General features: G+C 43.8%; 1 protein-coding gene across 3 annotated transcripts in view; it reads right to left on the bottom strand.

Moving 5' to 3' along the window:
* The window catches only part of KDM4B (lysine demethylase 4B), a 93,321-nt gene extending 71,481 nt beyond the window's left edge, over window positions 1-21,840 (bottom strand). For all 3 annotated transcript variants that reach the window (XM_040591485.1, XM_040591484.1, XM_040591483.1), the window contains exons 1-5: window positions 21,683-21,840; window positions 8,440-8,596; window positions 6,113-6,288; window positions 5,129-5,243; window positions 2,853-3,046 (exon numbers count right to left, since the gene is read on the bottom strand). In XM_040591485.1, coding sequence (XP_040447419.1) covers window positions 2,853-3,046; window positions 5,129-5,243; window positions 6,113-6,288; window positions 8,440-8,574 — 620 coding nt within the window. In that variant the 5' untranslated portion in view covers window positions 8,575-8,596; window positions 21,683-21,840. The remainder of the gene's footprint in view (window positions 1-2,852; window positions 3,047-5,128; window positions 5,244-6,112; window positions 6,289-8,439; window positions 8,597-21,682) is intronic.

Below are 21,840 nucleotides of genomic sequence, written 5' to 3' on the forward strand. Positions count from 1 at the left end.
AGAGCTCCCCCAGCCGAGCTCCGGGATGGACGGCTTGTCATCGCGGGTACCCGGAGCGTTCCGGGGCTGCGCAAAGGGGTTCACATTCGCTATTCCCAAGCCAATGCTTGTTCAGAGAGGAGCGTGAGAACTCGTCAGCAGAAGCTGTCATAGTGGAAAACAAGGAAGAAACGACTCGGGCAAGCGGCATACTCCTGCCTTATGCTTAAGGGAACAGCGGGGGGGGGGGGGGGGGGGGGCTGCCAAACCAGCATGGCGTCCTGTCACAATGTATCTAGTTCTGTTACACACTGTCATCTATTTTAAAAAAAACTCCACTGAACGGGAAAACGTTTTTCCCAAAACACGGTATGACCTCAAAATCCTTGTTTTCCCCCAGCTGTTTCTAGAACCAGTTACTGTAAAAGAACTATACAAACACAGAATGGTTGGTTAAAAATCTTCCCCTCCTGAGTAAATACTTTTTTTAAAAACCACCAAACCCACAAAAAAAACAACCAACAAACAACCAAAAAACAACCAGATGCAGAGCATGTTCCTGCTTTGATTTTTAACCAGCAACACCTGAGCTCTTTCAGGTTTTTATGATTTCTCTTCTCTGTTCCAAACAAGCAGTAGTGACTGAACATTTCAACCGCTGAAACCCTTCTTAGGGGAATATTAGGTGTTCCCCAGCATCTCCTCAAAATCCTCAGAAGATTAGACAGAAATAAGAGCTACCAAGAACTTGTAAGATCTGATATGTGCCAGATACAAGTTTCCATCTACAATTTCTACCTCTTTCTGATTCTTAACCTCTTCACACAAACACACTACACAAAGCTGTTTCAGGTTTTCCTGTCTGGATGTTTGTTTGTTTCTCTACTACGCAATCTGTATTCCCCACGGAAACAAAAGCAAACATAAAGACATAAGGAAAAAACTCTGTTTAGTAAAGATGAGGCAACAGCTTCATGCAATGACTTTATCATCCTTATAATGTACACAGTATGTGAAGATACGCACACATTGTATCTATAGTATTAAAAAAAAAAACCACCTCAAAAAACACCCAAATCACCAGAAACCCCCAAAACATGACCAAACCAAACAACTTCATGATGTTCTTAAGATGCACGCAAGCAGAAAAACAGTTTAGGTCAGGCTAGAAATACTTCATCTATACTTCATTTAGCATCTGTTCTCGTAACTGTTGCTCACAATGTGAGAGTCTGCGGAACAGCCGTTATTTTCATACCATAACCAGCTTCTTTTTTCAAGGTCATCTGTTCCGATTTCCACTTTTTGAAAGCAATAACCCTATTCTGGGCTCAGAACAAAAAGCAAGATGATGACAGATGAGGCAGAACTGTAACACTCAGGGAGGAAAGGAGCAGTCAGAGGCAGCCATGATCGCACGACCCTAACGCAAACGTCAGGTCAGATGCTCGTACAACTCTAAGCAGCCAGCTCTTTGGTGCTGACATGCTGAGACCACCACACTGAAGGCAACACTGGCTTTGCTGGTGGTCGCTGTGCTGTATGGGCAAAGGAGAGGCAGTGCTTCTCGCGTGCTGGTGGCACCATCTACTGGGAACAGGAACCAAATAAACAGGGCTCTGAATGAACACTTCTGAAGCTGAAGGAAAAACCCGACAGCATCTAAACTAAGAGCATGTCACATTTCATTTGTAAGCCAGAGACATGTTTCTTGAGATCAAGCTTGTTTAAACAGAGGTATCATAAGAGATTCTGCAAATTCCTTGCACATCTGCCTGAAAGGGGGAGACTAAGGATCAGGTATGCTGAGGAAACACATTTTCTGACACGTTGGAAAGATTTTTTAAATTCACATTAAGACTATAGCTGGATGTTACAGATTCAGCCCCTCCCTTCCACTCCCTTTCAAGATTAAAAGAACACTATATCCATTCATTACAGCCTCTTTGCTGTCGGTAGCTTTTATATGCCCACAGGCACTAACAGCCTGGAGATACTTGGTGTCACTGGGGACTCATATCACAGAGAGATGGGAGGATCTCGTCTGCCACTGCCAGGGCACAATGACAGCAGCTTCACAATGACATTTAAGCTCCAATTTGCACGCAAATGTCAATATTTATTAGTCACATCAAGATCTTCAGCAAAGCTCTTCTGGGTTGCTAAGTCTCTGTGGTTATACTTTTAAGTAGGAGGCTTGAGAAAGAAGAATACAGACTCTTGGTAACTTATTTCAGATTTCTCAGGTTGTTAATTTCATCCTTATCTACTCGTCATTTTTGTGGAAAGTTATTTCCAACCAGTCTATGCATCAGCCATGTTGAAAAACGCTTACTGTTAGAATTTCTAAGAACTAACCATGAAAAAGCAACCCTTTGACCTACCTTATCCCTGGAGTTGTAAGCATATTTACACATTTAAATAATGGAAATTTTAAAGTAACAGATGTTTCCTGCCTACAGCACAATCCAAGTGCAACAGTCTTTCATTATTAAAGTGCATCTGAAGCAACCACACATTCCCATCACGATTTGCTCTCCCATATTGGTGGGAGTGCTCTCCTGCGCGTTAGTTCTCAAAAATCCCCAAGTGTTGAAACCTGTTTTTAATCATGGTGTCAGCAAGTCTCCCTAATTCTACTGCTTTTCTAGAAAGTTAGAATTAGGCCTCTGAGCAAGTCAGCATGAAAGAAAGTGTTGAGTAGGAGAGGAGCAAAAAATAAAATAAAAAAAAACAAAAAACAAAAAAAGGAGGAAGTGAGAGATTAGTAAGCCTAATGGGATCAGGTAGATGTGAAGAAAAGGATATTGCAGTGGTCTCTAAGAAGAGGGCAAAGGTACACAGCCACCATCTATTAGTGCTCTGTCACTTACCAGGATTTTGGCTCCCCAAAATGCAAGTAGTTGATACTGTAGAGATCCATGTCCTCTGTATGCCAAGCAAACGTTGTCTTCCACATCCCAAAGTAGAGGTAGGGAGTGTTTACACCTTCTATGATAATGCCACACTCGTGTTCCACCATGTCTAAGAGGGTATTCAGATTGCCAATATTCCATTCTTCCACATCCTGTAATTTGGGATAAATGGTTTGTATTGGAGCAGATCAGGACTTGCTATAGCAGAGTAACAGCCCACAGCTTCCTTTCAATGCCTTAAAACGTGGATATCCTAGTGTTATTTGTGTTAATTTAATTCCACCTCCTTCCAGAACGCTTACTTTTAATGTTCATCAATAACCATGAAAAGCATGCCTTACCGCTACTTCATGGCAAAGGAATTGATTGCTAACTTCTCACTAAATGTGTTCTCTGAAGAGGCACTTGTACTACGCAATACCCTACTATTAAATAACTGTTCTACTACTGAACACAAGATAAACCAAGGGTAAAATACACTTCTCTCAATGATATATTCCATCCAGATGTTCTTCACCTGATGAACACATAGCAGCTAGACTTCAAGGTGGCCAAAGTGGCAGAGACCTGTACCTCAGCTCAGTGCTTCACAGAAAGAGCAGGGAAGACAGCCTTCTTGTTGTCAACATTCAAACAGAAAAAGCAGTAAGACGTTCTACATCTGAAAGCTGGCTTTCTCTACTTCAGTATGAAATGGTGAAGTCACATAAACTGGTATAAATCTCTAACCTTGAGATGACCCGAGAGTAATAGCCTCCAAAAGGAAACCAAGAGTCTGCTTCACACCCCTTTCCCCAGCCTACTTAACACGCATGCAAGTCACTGGTAAGTATGCGAGCAATCCCAGCTTCATGCTGCTTGCAGGAGTAACTGCAGGACAGTGAAACACAGGCTGCTCAATCCTGAAACTTTCTACATCAACCTGAAAAAAAAAATAATCACCCAGGGGCAGGGAGGAAATGGCTAAAAAGCGAGATGAAAAGTGAGACAATGCAGAGGAAGAATGTGTTTCATGACTCTCACACCTCAATACTTGCAGCAATGTCAGTAATTGGGCAATAGGAAATGTTCTTTAGGTGTGACTGGTGATTCAACTACTTAATTTCTGCTTATAGGAACCTGAAGGAAATAGAAGGCAACACAATGTGTATTCAGTACACAGCAGAAGCTACTTCTCCTGAAGTTTGCATTTGTGCCTGGTTATGTCACCTCCCCTTGGTCATATCATGGACAAGAATGTGAAATTCTCATCAAAGCACCAAATACTATGGATAACTTTCATGTCCATGGCTGTGAAGACCTCAGATATCTATGTGTATCCCAAATAATTCCATCTTAAACCATGTTGATAATAAACTCTTACATTAACATTCAGTTTATACTGCAGACAATCAGACAACACTCCAAAAAAGGGCCACTTTCCCCTCAAAAGGAAACTACAGAGAAAGGGCACTGCTTTAAATTATCTGCCTAAACAGAGCAAGAAGATAAGCAACCTTTATCATTTACAGCAGAAGAAACAGCAACAGAGTTACTTTAAGCCTAGGATGCAATTTCACAAAGGAAAAGCTTAAACAATTTGAATTGTAAAATAATTTAGCGCACAGGTGCATTGCATCCCAATATAGCTGCCTACAAAGGAAAAATCCAAATGCAAATACTTTCGTTGTGTTAAGAATCAAAAGTATTTTTGATTAAGCACCCAATTTCTTAAAATGCTGCTTTTTTCTGGCTCTCGAAGATGCTTCAGCAGAAATAGCTATTTTATCCTCTTTTTAAAAATAGGAAATAAAGAAGACAAAACAAAACCCAAACCCAAACCCTAGCATAATAGGGATCAGGATCAGCAGCTTACTTTTAATTTACCTGCATGCCATCACATACATCCGGGCACAACATTATACCTGTCCAGGTTTTTTTAACAAACTTTTCTGCAAGCTGGATACAATTTCTGGCCACACGCTTTGTAAGAAATCATTTAAATTACTTTTTTCCTCATTTTTCTAGTAAAACTAAACTTTTCACAGCTTCCACTGACTCTGTTACCTTAAAACTCTGGGGAAGGTGGAAAGTTTAGTCACACTTCCATAATGAGGGAAAAATAAAGATATTACTTTTTTTTTTTAAGACTGCTAATCAAATAAATACAGAATTACTCTTCCTTAATGAGAAAAGAGCAACAAGGAAGTCAGTGTCCATATTTAAAATAAATAAAACAGAAGCATTTAACTTACTGCATCATATAGTGAGCCACTGATATCAGCCCCATAAATTGGTGAGACAAAAGTGAGATTCTTCCAGTACTTGCGCTCCAAGTCTTCAAAATCTTGATGGCGTGGAGTACAATACCTGATAAGAACATGGAAAAGATAAGAATGTAAGACCACCTAAGGAACACTCATCACAGAAGGATGAATGACTGAAAAGAAGCATGCATTTCAAAGTAGGCACACTCAAAAATGAAGTGCACCTTCAATAACCTCCTAATTCTGCTCAGATTAATACCATTTATTGCCTTTTACACCTTTCTACAAAACCTCTTTGCGCACACTGACAAACAGGATGTGCACCTACGTGAAGCACCAGATGCCCACCCTAAAGACACCCGAGATGCAGTTTTACACAGGGAGCTGAAGGCAGGTAAAGCACTCAGGTGTATGCTGCATTAGCAGTATTTCAAAGTTGATTGCATAATGCCAGCATTGCTCAAGTTAAAACACAAGGTACCCCAGAGCATTAAGAGAGTGACTCTGGAAAAAAGATGCCACTGCGGTTGGTATCAGTTGGCTTGTCCCAGCTAACTGAAGCGCTCTGCAAAGTTCCCAGGCACTTTGGAAGACACTCACGTTACTAATAATGGCTCAGGCACCCCATGATATTTGCATTCCTACCTCAGCAATGAAACCCATTTTCCAGAACAACCATTAATACATTGAGAACTCTCCTTTGAGTCCCAAGCCATTCTTTCCAGGTAGATTCTTAGCCAAATACTGACTTTGAAGAATCTATGTCAGCTCCCAGAAAAAGATCTAAGATACACCAAAACCCACAAACTTGTTTGAGATTCTGGATGTAAGCTTTCAAGAAAAAGCAATTTCCTCCAAAATGCTTCCTATTTAACAAGGCTGCATTTTCTTTTCAGCTTGATTCTAGAAAGAAAGGCTTTCCACACAACTCCCCCACTCACAACGAAAGCGCATCACTTAACACCAACATACTTCTCACTATTAGCCAGACGCCGGTATTCTCCCACAGTCATAGGTTTCTTCTGTATATTATACTGGGTGAATAAGCCCGACTGTCCAGTAACCACCTGCTGAATAGGGGCTGGGATAACCATGTCATCTATGTCATCATAGGTTTTTCGGGGCTTCCATTCCTTAGGAGGTATCACCTAGAATTGGGAGGGGAAAAAAACACACATAAAAACAAACCATGTTCACAGCAGGCAAACACAACTTCAACTGAAGAAAAAGCTGTTTTAAGTGGAAGGCATTTCATCCTGCTGCTGCAGGTTATCAGATATCAGCAGCCTCTCAAATAACCAACACATATGACAAGACACCTGTTCTGCATCTGCTGAAGTACAGGACTAGCTGGCATAGTCAGAGGGCTGACAGCCTGCCTGCTAGCAATCCCACCAGCACAGTGTCACAGAAGGCGGCCAGTGATGATAAAAAGATAGTTATACCAAGGAAATACACTGCATGCCAGAAGGACTGCACATGCTTTCCCTCCAGAACAGCATTCCTCTCTCACCTACCATTCCACAGAGCTTCCTGAAGACTCCAGCAGCTTTATCAGTATGTTGCATATGTAGAAGTCCTTTTACAGTAGTCTAAACAACTACTCCATCTAGAAGATGACTTACATTAGGGTTTTCTTGAGGGGGTAGAGTTTGGGAGGGGGGTGTGTATCAGGGGTGTGTGTATCATTTGTTTAGGGTTTTTTTTCTAACTAGGAAGGCTGAAAATCCTGTTGCATTAGCGCTGCTGGTGTTCCTGTATTTGTAGGTGACACATCAGGGACCAACTCCTTAAACGAAAAGGGGTAAGGGGTAGAGAAGAACAAAAGGAAACCATCAGGAACACATCCAGACGCTTTCCTCACTCTTGGAGGCTGTGCAAAAAAACTGCTGCAAAGCAGTGCTGAACCTGGAAGAAAAAGCTGCGATTTTAAACAGAAGGGCTGCCAACAATTCTAGGCTCAAGATCAGAGAACAATCAGTAGGACATTCAGCGGGCATGTGGAATGAAAAAATAAAATATCTGCAATCTAATTTGCTGTAAGGATTAACCAAAAAAAGTTAGGGGAACTGGAGAACAAGTTACTGATTTTTGTGGGAATGGCTCCTCCAGGATATGATGAGCCCTGCTTCCATTACAAGGCTCTGAACTGCAGTTGCAACAGAGACATACAAAAATTAACTTGAAATGCTTAGATGTAGTCCTACAAGTAGAGTAATTTCTTTACAACATCTGGAATTCACCAACAACCTTTATTTTAATAATCTACCCTAGCAGACTCACAGAACGTAATTGCTAGTACACTTGAGTGGACAAGGAAAGGTTTCACAGAGAGCTTTTTATCAATACCCAGCTCTATTTAGAACTGTAATAAAAACAGTAATTGACCTGTGTTTTAGAAGAAATAAGAATTATTACATGCCTAACGGCTTTATTAAGTTCTGCTAAATACCATACATAACTACCTTGTCAGAATAAATGACCTCTCAGCCTATGGTGCAACATGACACAGGCACAGAAATACTCTTTCTAATCACCTAGTCCTGAATTTTTCCAAGCAGTTCTACATCAAGTACTGGACTTCAGAAGCTTCACATGCAAAGTTCTCACAATGTTTCATCAGTTTCAGTGTAAAGATGCTAATGGGAAGGAAGCAGAATGATGTTTTCAAGCAGGCTGGAGAACTGCTTCCTAAAGGTCAAAAAGGCTTTCAGGTATTTTGGGAATGGCACACACGTACACCACCCATTTACATGTCTAGATTCAAGTCAGCCTGAAGTAGTAGCCCAGAATATTAAAAAGGTCGGAGTAAAAAGTCTGCACCCATTCACACAGATACGATTTAGGCCCTCTTCCCCATCCAAACCTGAGCAGACTTCAAAAGCTTGATGCTTTACCCGACACTCCGGGGAAGCTGCAAACTCACAGCCCCAGCCCTCAAGGACCCTGGCTACGCCTGTCTGTATGGCCAGCAACAGAACAAGGACGTGGAAATACCCTCAACCCATCTCCACCGGAGCTGGGAACGTCCTTTTTTTCCATTTAGGGATCAGGAAAAGACATCCTGCAAATAAACACTGCTTTTCACCCTTATGCAAGGCCTGCAACTCTGCTGCTTTTCCTCTCTCGGTAAACGGAAACAGAGATTGCAAGCACGATTTTCAAAACCACATTCTGCTTGACTACATGAAAGCAAACTGCTCGTGAGTGGTACCGCTTCACAGGCACCTTAGACAACGCCGAGCCTGGGGAGGGCAGCCTTCAGGAGGCTTTCGACTACCTAACCTGGGGCAACTCACCTTGGCAAGCCCTGCTCGGTGAGCTCCTTGCGATTCCATGTAAGCAATGTATTTCCCAAAGTCTCGAAACTCCTCAAGGGTGGGACGAAAGGTCATGATCTTACAGCCAGGGTTCTGCGGGTTTTCCGACCCCATATTTCTAGTACGACGGCAGCGCCTGAAGAGAGGAAACGAAAAGGGAGAAAGAAAGAAAAGGGGCAGAAAAAAACCACACTGGTTAAAAAACTTTGTTTTCTTTCTACTTGGCTTTAATGGGTTTCACAAAAAGACACGGATGTATTTTTCATTTCTCTCCCCTATTCCCCCCAGAAAGTATTGTAAGTATTATCCTCTAACATGAAGAGCTCCTGAGCAAAAATCCACTTCACCAATTTGTTAGCAGGGCCCTAAGACGGGTCAGGTATCAGGGAACTCCTGATACCGGTATCATCTGTGAGATGGGATAGGGTCTAAATATAGACCGTAGACTTGACATCGCCCCCTCCATTCATCATATGAAGTTGTGTCTCATCAGAACGGCGGTCACGAACAAACCCCCCGCTACCTTCAGCATCTATTCAGCGTGTGTAGAACTAGCTGTCCCTCAAAGCCTTCCACCAGAATGTTTCATCCTTGTCTGTATCTAGGTTCAAAACCAACAGCTCTGGCCAACATTCTTTTTCATCCACATGCTAGGTTACATTAGAAATCATAATATTAGGGGATTTTAAATATAACTTCACTACACTTCGTTATTTGCAATGTACATAGACAAAACAAAGTGTCAGAAAACTTTTAAATGTAGATACACAATTCCAACGCATCTTTCAATGCGAAGAACAAAATTGCTCAATTTAAATTTACTTCAAAATTTGGGTGCGTGTGTGTGTGTAGGAATCCAGAAAAGTTCAGGATGAGATCACAATTTTTAAAATGTACCTTTGTAAGATTATGCTAGAAACTTACAAGGCAAATAAAATGTTTTAGTGGCATCTCAGTTGCAAACACAACTACGAAAACATCCTCCATGTCCGAAAAGCAGCTACGGCACGTTCAATACGCTCACGCTACCACGGGAGGGCAGCACGGGGCTTCTAAGGAATAAAAGGCGCAGCAACACGATGTCAAACGTGATTTCTAAATCACAAGCAAAGTATGTTTGCATTTCAGTTGATTTCAAACTAGCCAAGAAGTATTCCAGATGCTACTAAAAGTACTCTTTGTGTTAGGAAAAACAAAATAGAGAAATAGTGCTGTATCAGCGTTTTGATCAGCATGCACGGCATAAAGCTCAGACTCCCCCAAAGAGACAGCAGATGCTCCTGCCTGCCTCCTATAATTAAAACAAATACCAGATATGAATTTGGAGATACTCAACACGCAGGTCACCAAGGTTTCTCTTACACTTTTAACTGGCCAAAACAATTTTTTAATCTCAAAGGCAAACAAACAGTTTTGACTTGAAATTCTAAAGAACAGAAAATTTTAGAACTTTTCAGAGTAACTTTTACACAAAATTTGTTTCCGAACTATGGTCTGCGAGTCTAAGCCCCTCCCCAGCACGGCCTTTAAAGGAATTTCATGCATAAAATCAGGGCCTCTTGCACGCTCATCCTATCCTCTAGCATTTGCCTGCTGCCTCCTCAACCGCAGCGTTACTGCGCCCCTAAACGCGATGACCGAAGAGCTCTTCCCAAGCCAGGAGCCAGAGGTGCAAGGCACGCTCCGTAATAAACATCAAACTATAAATCCCAATATTGCACAAGATCCCAGAGCACAACCGACTGAGGAAAGAGATACTGTTCACTCCCTTCACCCCCACAGATATTCCAACAGCTGTGTTTCCAACAGAAATTGTTACAGCCTTAAAACAAAAAGGCCCTTTAACCAACCCCTCCCATCTCCAGGGTGGCCATGCCCCAAGACATTTCCAGTCTTGCCATACAGAAAAAACAATTTGCTGTATTTCAGGGTCAGCATTTGAAGATAAGAAGTATACTTGACCCATACCTACAAGAACTATTTACTACACCAATGTTTTGCAGAGATACAAAAAGAGGAAACAGCATCTCCTGTCCCCCAGACGAGCCACGGGAGATGATAAGCTCCAGGCCTCCATCTGCCAGAGCTTTCCTCCAAACTACTGAAGAAAAACACTGTTCACCAGGAAAATACAGCCGATCCTGGTGAAGAGTCAGAAGAAAAAGAAAAGTGACTGTTGGAGCAGCGGGACACGGGCAGAAACCACCCCCAAACCTCTGTTCCAACGCACCCTTACTGAGAATACTCCGGCTATTTTTGAACCGGGTCAAGAAATGCCAGGCAAGTTCAGCCGGCCAGGAAGCACGGAGCGAGGAGCGAGGCTCTGCAGCAGCACTGCACGCCGGCTGATCGGGAGTACATGGCTCGGGGAAAGGAACTTGAATCCCATCCTGAGGAGGATCCGTGCCAGCGCCATCTGCTCCAGGGATGCCTTCCCAGTATTTGCAGCTTTCCCCCCTCCCCAGTCGTGGGTAAACATAGTCAAAGCCAGGTTTTATCCCATCTTTCCCTCAAGACCATCTCCAGTGATTCCAATTTTTATTCAATGAACTGGGAGCAAATAGTCAAGAATTCATGCTCCAACAAGAGGGAGGAAATAAAAAACTACTTCATGCAAAGTTTAGTTAATTAATTAAAGGGCCTACGTGCAAGCAGTGTCGCTCGGCAGTCAGGAACTCTGTAGAACAAGACCGCAAAGCACAGCGGATTTTTCCATGTTTAATCCCATCTCTTTATTCTAAGGAACATCTTAACACCTACGCTAGGTAATGTTTGCTGCAATGTATGTTCGTCTCACTAAACTAATTAAGCTCTTACAAAAAAATAGCCGCGGAGCACAGGCGAAGGGAAAATCAGTTCAGCTACTTCAGCCAGAGAGGCGGCCACATGCTTCCCCCCGCCAGCCCCAAGGAACTTGAAACACCCAAGCCACAGAGAAAGCTTTGGGAGAAAATGGTATTTTTCCCCCCCCCCCCCTCAACTACTTTGCACAGAGCAGCACTGATGTGGTTTGGATTACAAGCAGCAGTATTTACTGTTACCTGTCAGAGGACAGGAGGCCAGGGCAGCGGGACAGGCGCAGGGCTGCGACAGCAGCCCAGCCATGCTGCAGCCTCCTGACAGGATTTTCAGGAGACGGCCTCGATAAAACAGCGCTGAAATCAGCTCGCCAGCATCACTGGGGAAGATTTCACAGCAGAAGCACACTGTTCTGAGAACACTGAAAGCATTTTTCACCCATGGCTCTGCCGTGCAGCGGGGTGGATGGTGACAACGCGAACACACTCTTCTCTCTTCACTATTAATACTGAAAAGGATGATTTTGCGGAGTCTAACCCCCTATTAGTTCTTGAAAAGAAGTATTGAGGTATTTTTCTCAGCTGGGTGCATTCTGTTTCTTTGTAAGGCAGAGTAACAACCTGAAATACTATGAAAACCTTCTAATTTGCAACCATGCTAAGGAACCACTAAAACTTGCCTCCAAGGGATGATCTCCAGACACAAAGAGCTGAGTTTTTAATTTCAATGACTTTTTACAAGTGACTTTCCCGTCTAAAATTCATGTGAACCAAGACACTTTTGTGACTGTAATCCTACACCTGTTGGTTGAAACCTTTGTGCAGCAGAGAAAAGCCCAAGAAACCCAGCTGAGATCAATGACTTGTACTTGCTAAAGGACTTTCAGGACTGGGAATCCTTCCTCCAGGGAAGGATTTGGGACTTTCAAGTAGTTCCCCACTGCTCCCCCACTACTGATCCCAGAGGAGTGGATAATGCCAACTCATTCTCCTCCACCTCGAGTCAGGGGGGTAACTCTGGCTAAAGGTAGCAACTGTTAGTGACAACAAACCTGCCTTTAGGCACCAGCACTGGAGCTAAATCCTGTATCCACACCCAGGGCACATGTCCGCAGATGTGAAGCAAACTAGTCCTGCTGGTTTGCTATAAACCCTCCGTTACCAATCTGGATTTGAACAGCCAAAACACAGCAGAACTTATGACAGAGGACTCACTTTGTTTGTACAGTAACACTAGAAGACCATCTCTAATCTTGCTAAACAAACTTAACAAGCTCCCTGGGATTATCAGTTTCTTCAATAAAACAGAATGCGTGTACCTTCGGAGCCCTTTAAAGAAGGCACCAGGTCTACAGGTAAACTTCTACCCAAGTGCTTCACGCCCTGCTACCATGTACATTACACCGCATACAACAGACAAAACACCGCTTTTGAACCACCTCCTGTCTCTCCAAAGGCGCAGTTTTCCACCATCAACCCCACAAAAACTCCCACTAGCTTTTTCCCCAAAGGCCTTGAAGCCAGATGACCAAAATTCAAAAAGACAAAGGAAAATGCCCTTTGGAACATATGCTTATAACACAAAAAGAGAAAGCAGGCGTTGGAAGCCTGGTAGACAAAACCATTGCATGGAAGCCAGAGGCAGCAAAAATAACTTTGTGGGAAGAGGATATATAGCATCCACAGTGACTCCACAAGATTTTAGTTGGGTTGTGTTGGAAGGGGCAGAAAAGACACATGGAAATACCCTCCCGAGTGCACCCTGCAACCTGCTGCCGACTCAGAGTCGCTTGCACCTGCTTGCACGGGTGGTGGGCACGCACACCGGCAAGGGCATCACACCCGCTGAAGGGAAAAGGAACCGCAGCCATCAAAATTTCACAGAATAAAGTGCTGGCCGCAGTTTGAAGCGAGAGGAAATTTCACAGCAGTACCAACTTGGATAGCTACTGAGCTCCCATCCATGGCCATTTGTTCTTCTCCTGTGCCAAATACGATGATTTGTGGTGCCACAGTGCAAAACGACCAGGGAGCTGACTCTGGTTACATGACCATGCTTCAACACAAGCATGGACTGGACTTTTATGGCAACAGGGCAAAGCCACCATCTCCAACCACAGCCTCATCACCCCACAAGAGACAGTTTCAAACACCCAAAACAGTTATAGGAATAATCTGAATGGATTGAACTTTTTGAGGAGGCAGGCTTACAACAGATTGTCCTCCTACAACATAGTCTCTCTTCCCCAAACAGGAGAGCTTGTTAGCTCCTATGCAAACCAGAGCCCGTACACACCTAAAAATGGATTGAGGGTTACTGGTGCTCTTCAATCGAATTTCCCTTTTATTACAGAACACTGAACCTACCAACTCTTAATCTAATCAATGCAGACAACAAACATCACTGCACTTGTAACACCAGTAAAACTGCTGTTAGCAGTTAAGAAAATTAAGTTCCACAGCTCGTTACACCAAGTTAAGGACAGTGAGTAATTATACACCCTTGCAGGAGACCATCTAAGGACAACACACACCAAACCAAGTCAGGGAAGTGTAATAAATCCCAGATACTGAGGAGGAAAAAAAATCAGAGGAGATATAATGAGAAGATCTAAATGAGGCACATCTAAATAGCTTAGATAATTGAAGACATAAAGAAGATGTCGTTTCCAGCACAAAGTACAAAAATCATTAATATATAACAAATTATTCATTTCAATGCTGAAAACATAGCAGCTCCCTCTTTGGGGAAGAAATTCTGAGTGCATTCTACTCCTGAGTGGAGAAAGCTGCTATGAGGCAATTTACTGGTTTAATACTTTAGAAAGATAAGAGAGACATGCCATATCTTAGGCAAGGTTTTTAAATCATAAAAACAAAATCTTAAAACCTCTGTTTTTCCCCCACCATTTTTCACTGTAACCCTCTGGATGCATCAAGGCACGATCAAAGCCCGGCAGCACAGCCAAAACACAACGGGAATCCGAATATCAACGGTGACAAAATCCCTAATCTGGTTTCAACACCCAAATCGTTCAACCTTCCGTCTTCTTGCCTTATCTGGCAATCCCCCTTGAAAACTCAGGTCTATGAAGCCAAAAACAACTACTAAACCTCCCCCAACCTTTCAAAAATAACTAGAAAAAGAGCGGTTTGACTCATCCCAGGATTCCCCCTCTCAGGGCATGATGGACAGCACAAGTTGTCCTCATTACCTGGCCATGGTGCCGACCAGTCAACACGACGTGCCTTACTTCAGCATCACTCCAAGCAAACTGCCACACAGCTACCACTGCGCCCACGCTGGAGACTGCTGTGGCATGTTCAGCACCCTGGAAACCCATTCTGACCTCACCGCTTACCTCACACTGCCCTGTCCCTGCAGCGGTACCCATAGCTCCTCCTTGGAGCTACCTCCTCTTCCAAGCCTGCCACAATGGTAGGGCATCGTTGTTTTCCCCACAGGTGTGGGCAAAATGTTCAAACTACTTCTGCCAGCACCTGGAGAACTGAAAACCTGAACGAAGAACTTGAACTTGGCCATTTATCTCACTGTCTCAAATTAATTTGTCAATCAGGCCAATTTTACACCCATTCTCAGGGAGCCAAGGCCAAGCCGGGCACTGACGGAGGGCGGGAGGGGGCAGCAACCCCCCTGCCTGCAGTAACACACACCCTCTCAGCAGGAGCACCGGGTACTGGGCCAGACAGCCAAGTAGCATCACAAGAAATCAAGACTCACGGCCTTTTTGCAAGTTTTTATCTCCCGCTGCTCTCTGCCAGAAGGGCTCCGAGAACCGCTCTGGGGGGAACGTCTGCCCCAGGCGCCACAGCCCCCGGAGCGCCCCCGTTTCGCCCCAGCCTGCTTCAGGTCCCTGCCAAACTGGCAACAAAAGCAAGTTCCATTTGGGAACAAAAATATGATCTGATCCTTAACTGAACACACTGTAAAGTTACAAGATGAAACCAAAACCACCAAAATACAGATTTTAAGTCTGTCTCAATTAACTTCTTCGGACTCACTTAGTATTTCTGAGGCACTTCCCATATGACAAGGTAAGAACGCTGCTCATGAAAGAATTCCTTACATTTACTCTTAACTCATTATCTGACTACTAAGTACTGTGCACAAATATTAATGGAAACCTCATGTGTTTATTTGAAATGACATTTTTTTGATTAATTAGGCTGGAACATAGAGGGCGGATTCTTCTACTTCCATCTACTACTTTTCTCAGTAAGCCAACTATACTCAAATTTATATCTAGATTCTCACGGATCAGGCATTATCAAAAGTTACTTAACAGGACAAAAGACAAACTTTTGCAAAACATCGAGACTGTATATAAAACAGGCAATTACACATCACTAGTTTTAGGGAAGAATTACATGTTGCGAGCATAGTTGAGACAACTTTCCTTTCTTCCCAAGAATCAGATTACAGCATTTAGACAAAGAGAGTGTGAATTCTTAAGTCTGCAGTTCACTGTGGTACCGCTCAGCCCCGTTTGAAATGACTGCAAGATTACAGCGAGAATTTTAAACGCACGTCTCTTCCTCAAAATTATTTATGTATTCAATTCATTACGGTTTTTAAACTCCAAATTGCTTTAAGTTTTGTATATCCTTCATAAGGTCTAAGTAAACATAACAGAGGCAAGATCTGAGAGACAGGAAGAGACATTCCCATCCAGGCGCAGCGAGTACCCACCAGCCCAGCAGATTAAGATCTACAGTTCTTGGGATTTGCCAAATTAAGAGTATCTTCTATTAAATTTTACACTCCACAAGGCTCCTCCAGATTTACAGATTCTCCTGTACTTGAAATCAAGCAGCATATGTAGCTCATTAAAGAAAAATAAAATTTTCCCTCAAAACATCCTCTTAGCTATAGAAGTGTACAGTTATTCATACATTTCTTCAAAATGCAGCAAAATTATTTAATCACAAACAGCATTTAAAAGCAGAAAAAGTGTCTAGATTTAAGAGCAATAAATCTGTAAGAAATTTAAACAGTTCATTATCGCCTGAAGCAAGGTAGTCAACATGTAATCTTTATTTCTAAGTTCAGAATCAGTACCCAACTGTCTCCCTCCTCAAATTCCACGTTACACTGAACAGGCAAGATAAAGCCGTACTACAACCACCCGGCTCCGTTAGCACACCGCCACTGAGCCGACCCTTCAACCAGGTGTCCTACAAGCTTCCATCTGCTGCGTCACCCAATACTTACCTTTGCTGTCTTTTATTATCTTCGCTATGTTTACTGCAAGGTTATAGAAGTATTTAAAAAAGAAAAAAAAAAGGTTCAATTAACCTGGATTGCTGCTTCTCAGCAGCTCGGCCGTGACTTGGATCTTTGACGCCTGGTACGCAAAACTACTTTGGGTTCGCTTTGCTGAAATGTGAGGAACAGGATTTAGGAGCTCACCATTTCAAACTGCAGGACAACAGTGAAAGAAGAAACCTCCTGCCCAGACCTGGAGCAAACAAGGTAGAAAAAAATACCTCTTTTTTATGTATTCCTGACCAGTCTGAACAAGAATTCAAAGTCTCAACCCACAACACCCGAATAGAAGGCAAGAGAGCTGCAAACCTTAAAATACTGGAAAGTAACCTGCAGTCCATTATTCTTATCAGAAAGCATGGGCATTTCAGAAAACTTGATTACTGCACCACTTCGTACAAAAAGCTAATTCCTACATCAGATTAATACCTTAACGAGGACTAATTCCCAACAGTCGTCTTTCGACAAACCTGCCAGAACTACAAGCCTGCAGCAATGTTCTCAGTATCTTGCTCAATTTCTTCTCTAGGTTGCTTCAGCTTTTTTTAAGACAGAATTTCAACAAATTTGATTGTCTTAAGTGCTTCTGACTCCTTTGCCAATAGAAAATCAACATCTTGGTTGCATTTTTTGCACAAGGTGCTTTAGGTCCTGCCTAGAGTGGGTGTGACACACTGACCCAGATTCCAGGCTTAAGAGCAACTGCATTGCCAGAAAATTATCTACTCGGGAAGAGCCTGAGCAAGAGGAACAACCGGCAGGCGGAAGAAAGGACCAAGAAGGGTAACACAGCTCCTGTGGCTCCAGAAGCGCACCTCAGCAGAAGTATCTATGCTCAGCTGCACCTGTAACTAGCTCAAACTCCTCATCTGCACAGAGAGAAGCAGGGGGGAACCCCAAAGTCTTCACTTAGGAGGTGCCTACCTCATCTCACAGCCATTTCACGCTCTTAAACCAAAACTGCAACTGAAAGGAGCGACAATTTAAACCCTAAATTAAAGCAAAACCCAGCAGAAATCCAAGCTAGTTTCACATCAGCCTCAAAGTAACATTAGACAATTTTAAACTCTCCCAGCTCAATTTTATCTAGTTCTGTCTGGAAGCTACCGCTCCAAACCCTACCACATACAGCACAGCCAGAGCTGCACTGCTTGTTTTGCCAACACAGAACCGAGAACGTGGAAAACTTCATATGAACGTCTTATCTACAACGCAAAACCCCACAGAGGCTCATCAAAATCCTCCCCACTACTCTGAACGCATATCGGAAATTGTGAAGGCACATCAGAACACCTCAGGAAATCATCTTAACACAGCATCAGCTTCCAACCTGGTCTTCTTCGGCTGTATTCAAACACAGTCTTTATAACAAACAGATTTAGGAAACAAAAGAACAATCCTGTATTTTCCAAGAAACCTGGAATTGTGGCTTGTTCATGAGCCTTCTGAAACAGCAAAGAAAATAAAGAAAAAAATTTCGTTGAAGGTCATTTTTGCCATGACCAAGGCACACAGTGACCAAGTGAGGATCTGATACTACACAAAAATATTACAACAGAATACAAGTGTGTTCTCCTATGTCAGCAGCCATCCACTAAGAATGTCATTGAGGAACTGTTTAATTTATAAAAGAGAATAATTTACTCCATGAAAAAAACTAAGTACTTCAATTAAGCCATGGTAATAAGTGACCATATCCATAGGTTGTGAGAAGAATGAACACATTTGGTCCAAAACAAAGACTAAAAAAAAAAAAAAAAAAATCTTACTAAGCAATGGTCACATTTACGGAAAAATACTGAAAATGGAAAAACACCTTTCTCATCCCACTACGATTAAGTACTGAGAATGCTAACATGACATTAATATCACTAAACCTATACAAAATGACACAATTTCTGCCAATATTCTGCAGTATTCAATGATTTCAGTTTGCTAGGGCATCAAATGGACAAATCATCTTTGATTCTTAAATAGATTACAAATACTTAAACAGTGTCTTCCACGTCCACAGAGAATCCTGATGGCATCCAAATACATTAAGCAAATCCCTCGCTTGCAGTGACATATTTAGCTGTCATCCATCTTTGATATTAACAGATGCTATAGTGCAAGTAATGCTGCGTATAGCATAAGCAGACAACGAATGGACAGACAGTAACAGGCGCTGCAAACCCTTTTCAACAGCACACAGTAAGACATAAAAAAAAAAAGAGAGTCAGAAAGGGTGGAAAATTCACCCTTCCGCAGTACTTCTATATTGCCTAGGATTAATAAAAAGGAAACAAAGTTTCTAATTCTTCTGACTGCAGAGAGATTTTCATAACTTGTTAACCAATGCATGGTTGTCTCAGCCTGCAGCAAGACTGAGTTATTATTTCTCCTTACATGTGAACTTCCCTATTCATTGAAATTAGATGTAAACTTTGAAGACTAATTACAGCTACCTGAATGCCAACACATTGTTTATTGTCTTACAGCTGGACATCCTAGTAGAAAATAAGAATACATAACTCCTGATAAATGTACAAAATAACCCCATATAACTACCATGCTTATCCAGCACGTCTGGACAAACTGGTTTTTCCAACTCATATATAATTTCTCGAGACATCTTATATGAAAATAAGTTTGACTTATATGAAAATAAGTTGTCTATATTTTTTATAATTTAGAACACCTTGTGCCCGCAGATCCATAAAACAATCACTTGCATTACCCGGTAAGTGACAGGACTTGATGGTACGGCTAGAAATAGTTTTCACTTCATTTTGCTCCAACAGTTCAATTTAACGGGCCGGCAAGTAGTTCCAAGCACCGTGTTTGCCTCAGACCGATAACCAGAACTATCTAAAGGAAATAGGTGGGATTCTCCCTCAAATTGCATTTTGCTATCAACTTCTCATCAACAGCTGATGAAACCTCTTATGTACGTAAGGTCTTAATTAGAGAAGCCCAAGTTCACCCTGAAGTCAAACTCTGAATGTCAGACCCGCATACTTTGCTCTTTCGCCCATGTGTTCTAACTTAGTGAGAAAACTACAGTCTTCACTTACAAGGCCTTTATATCTAAGCTTATATATACACACACAAAATATATATCTTTATATATATTTTGGTCCCACCAGATGGTTGAAGGAATCATCTCTTTTCAGAAAAAGGAGAAAGAATAATATGTTACTGAGTGTTGGACAGCATCCTCCTGTCAAAAGATGTTTCAGTGAGTGTCTTATACTTGAACATTAGCTCTGGAACAAGGAATCAAGTATATCCACCTACATATACTTTGCATAGGAGTAACTCCTACCACTAATGAGAAAAAAACAGCCGTCGGTTCCTTTTGGCATTGGAGGAGTCAGTCTACCTGCCTCAACTTCTTTCACTTATTACAGGGGAACTTAAGAATTAGGAACTTACTGTCAAAAAGCAATTACCCCTACATACTCCAACTGTTATTTTACGTAATTGCTGAAATGTAACTGTAAGTTTTAAAATCTAGTCTTGACATTTCTAGTGATTATGTGAATTTTTACATATCAGGAAAAGGAAACGGAAGAGAAAAAAGGAAAAGTTTGTAAGAACAAAGTGACTTACTGTGTGTGAAAAGGGGGGAAAAACCATGCTATTAGGTTTCTGATGAACAGAGTTCCTTGAAATTAACTCCTTTTGGTTAAAGGAAACAACTTTGGAAGGGTCAACCTTGATGTAATACGGTAACGTGTTTACACCACCCCAGTACAAAGACAACCGAGTCACACAGCAAAAATCCAATGTTCTAGGCCTTAACAGCAACACAAAAACAGCCCGTGCCCCTGCACAGCACCCATTCTTTACAGCTGCTTTTACTAGAAAGAATGAAAGTTAAAAGAACGGGCATAAAAACAAATCTAATCTGTGAATGTAACCCTTTAAAACAAAACAGTCCAAAACGGCCTTTCTGCCAGGCACCAAGCTCCTAAGCAGCTATACAGCCCATCTTCCAGGAGCAGCAGAAGCACCAGCTTTAAAGCAAAGCCAAGTGCCACCTTTGGCTCAGGGCTCCCCTGAAGAGTTTCCCCTTCCACCACGCGCTACATCCCAAAAGAGCCGGATGCATCTTCCAAGTAATTCCAACTTAAAAAAAAAAAAAAAAAAAAAGAGAGTGCAAACAGAACAGCTAAAACCCAGGGCAAGCCACCAAAGCTTGACCAGACAAACCGTTTCTGCAGACCACAACAGTTTCAGAGCCGGTCGTCTCACTTTTCCAGCCTGCAACGTTCATACTCAAGACAAGAGTGAAGGGAAGGACCTCCACGTGCAACTACGGGCCTTTCTGTTGGCATCGGGCTCGTTACAGGAAAATTTAAAAAAAATAAACGAAAACAGAAAAAAGGTTAGGTTTATCTCTAGACTCTGACAGCGTCTGAAGGAGAAAAAATAAATAAAAAAAAAAAAAAAATAGAGCGGAAAAAAAGAACCGCACAGCACCGCCCTGTCCCTGCCAGCAGGTCTCGGAGATCTGGGATCAGGGAGATCCCTGTGGAACCGCGGCCCCCCCGGCGGGGTCCAGCCGCCATCGCCCGGCCGGAACCCGCTACCGGCCGCGGGGCTCTGCCGCCCCCGTGCACAACGGCCACGGCGCCCCGGGGCGGGGCAGGGACCACCCGGGGCCTCCCCACCGCCAGCGCCCTGCGCTCACACCGCGCCCAGACGCGGAACCTCCCGCGGGGCCGGGGGGGGGGCGGCGCGGGGCGCCCACCGCACCGCCCCGAGACAAAGCGGGCGGTGGGGCCGCCAGGAGCGGGCCGCGGGGCAGGGCCACTCCGCCGGCCGCACAGGCCGGTGGCGGCGGGGCCGCGGCCGAGGGCCGGGCCGTGAGGAGAAGGAGGAGGAGGTGGAGGAGGAGGAGGAGGAGGGCCGGCCGGCGGAGGGAGGCGCGGCGGGGCCGCCGTCCGGAAGCGAGCGGCAAAGCCGGGACCCCCGCCGAGAAGAAGCGGCGGGGAAGGGGCTCAGACCGGGGAGCGGCGGCGGGACGGAGCCCCAGGGGGGCGGGCAGCGCCGATCTGCGGGGGGCTCCGGCGCCGCGGGCCCGGGGGTGGAGCCGCGGGCGGTGGCAGGGCCCCGCGGGGAGGGAGGGAGGCACCGGCCACCCCCGTACCTGAGCCCGGCGGCGGTCCCCGGCGGCGGCGGCGGCCCCGGGCTGCCCGTCAGCGGAGCGCCGAGCGGCCCGGCCGGAGGGGCAGAGCGGGAGGGGGGCTGTGAGGAGAGCGCAGCGCCCCGCGGCCAGCACCTGCCGCCCGCCTCCTCGCCCCGCTC

The sequence above is a fragment of the Falco naumanni genome, chromosome 4 (assembly GCF_017639655.2).
Source record: "Falco naumanni isolate bFalNau1 chromosome 4, bFalNau1.pat, whole genome shotgun sequence".
Taxonomy (NCBI): domain Eukaryota; kingdom Metazoa; phylum Chordata; class Aves; order Falconiformes; family Falconidae; genus Falco; species Falco naumanni.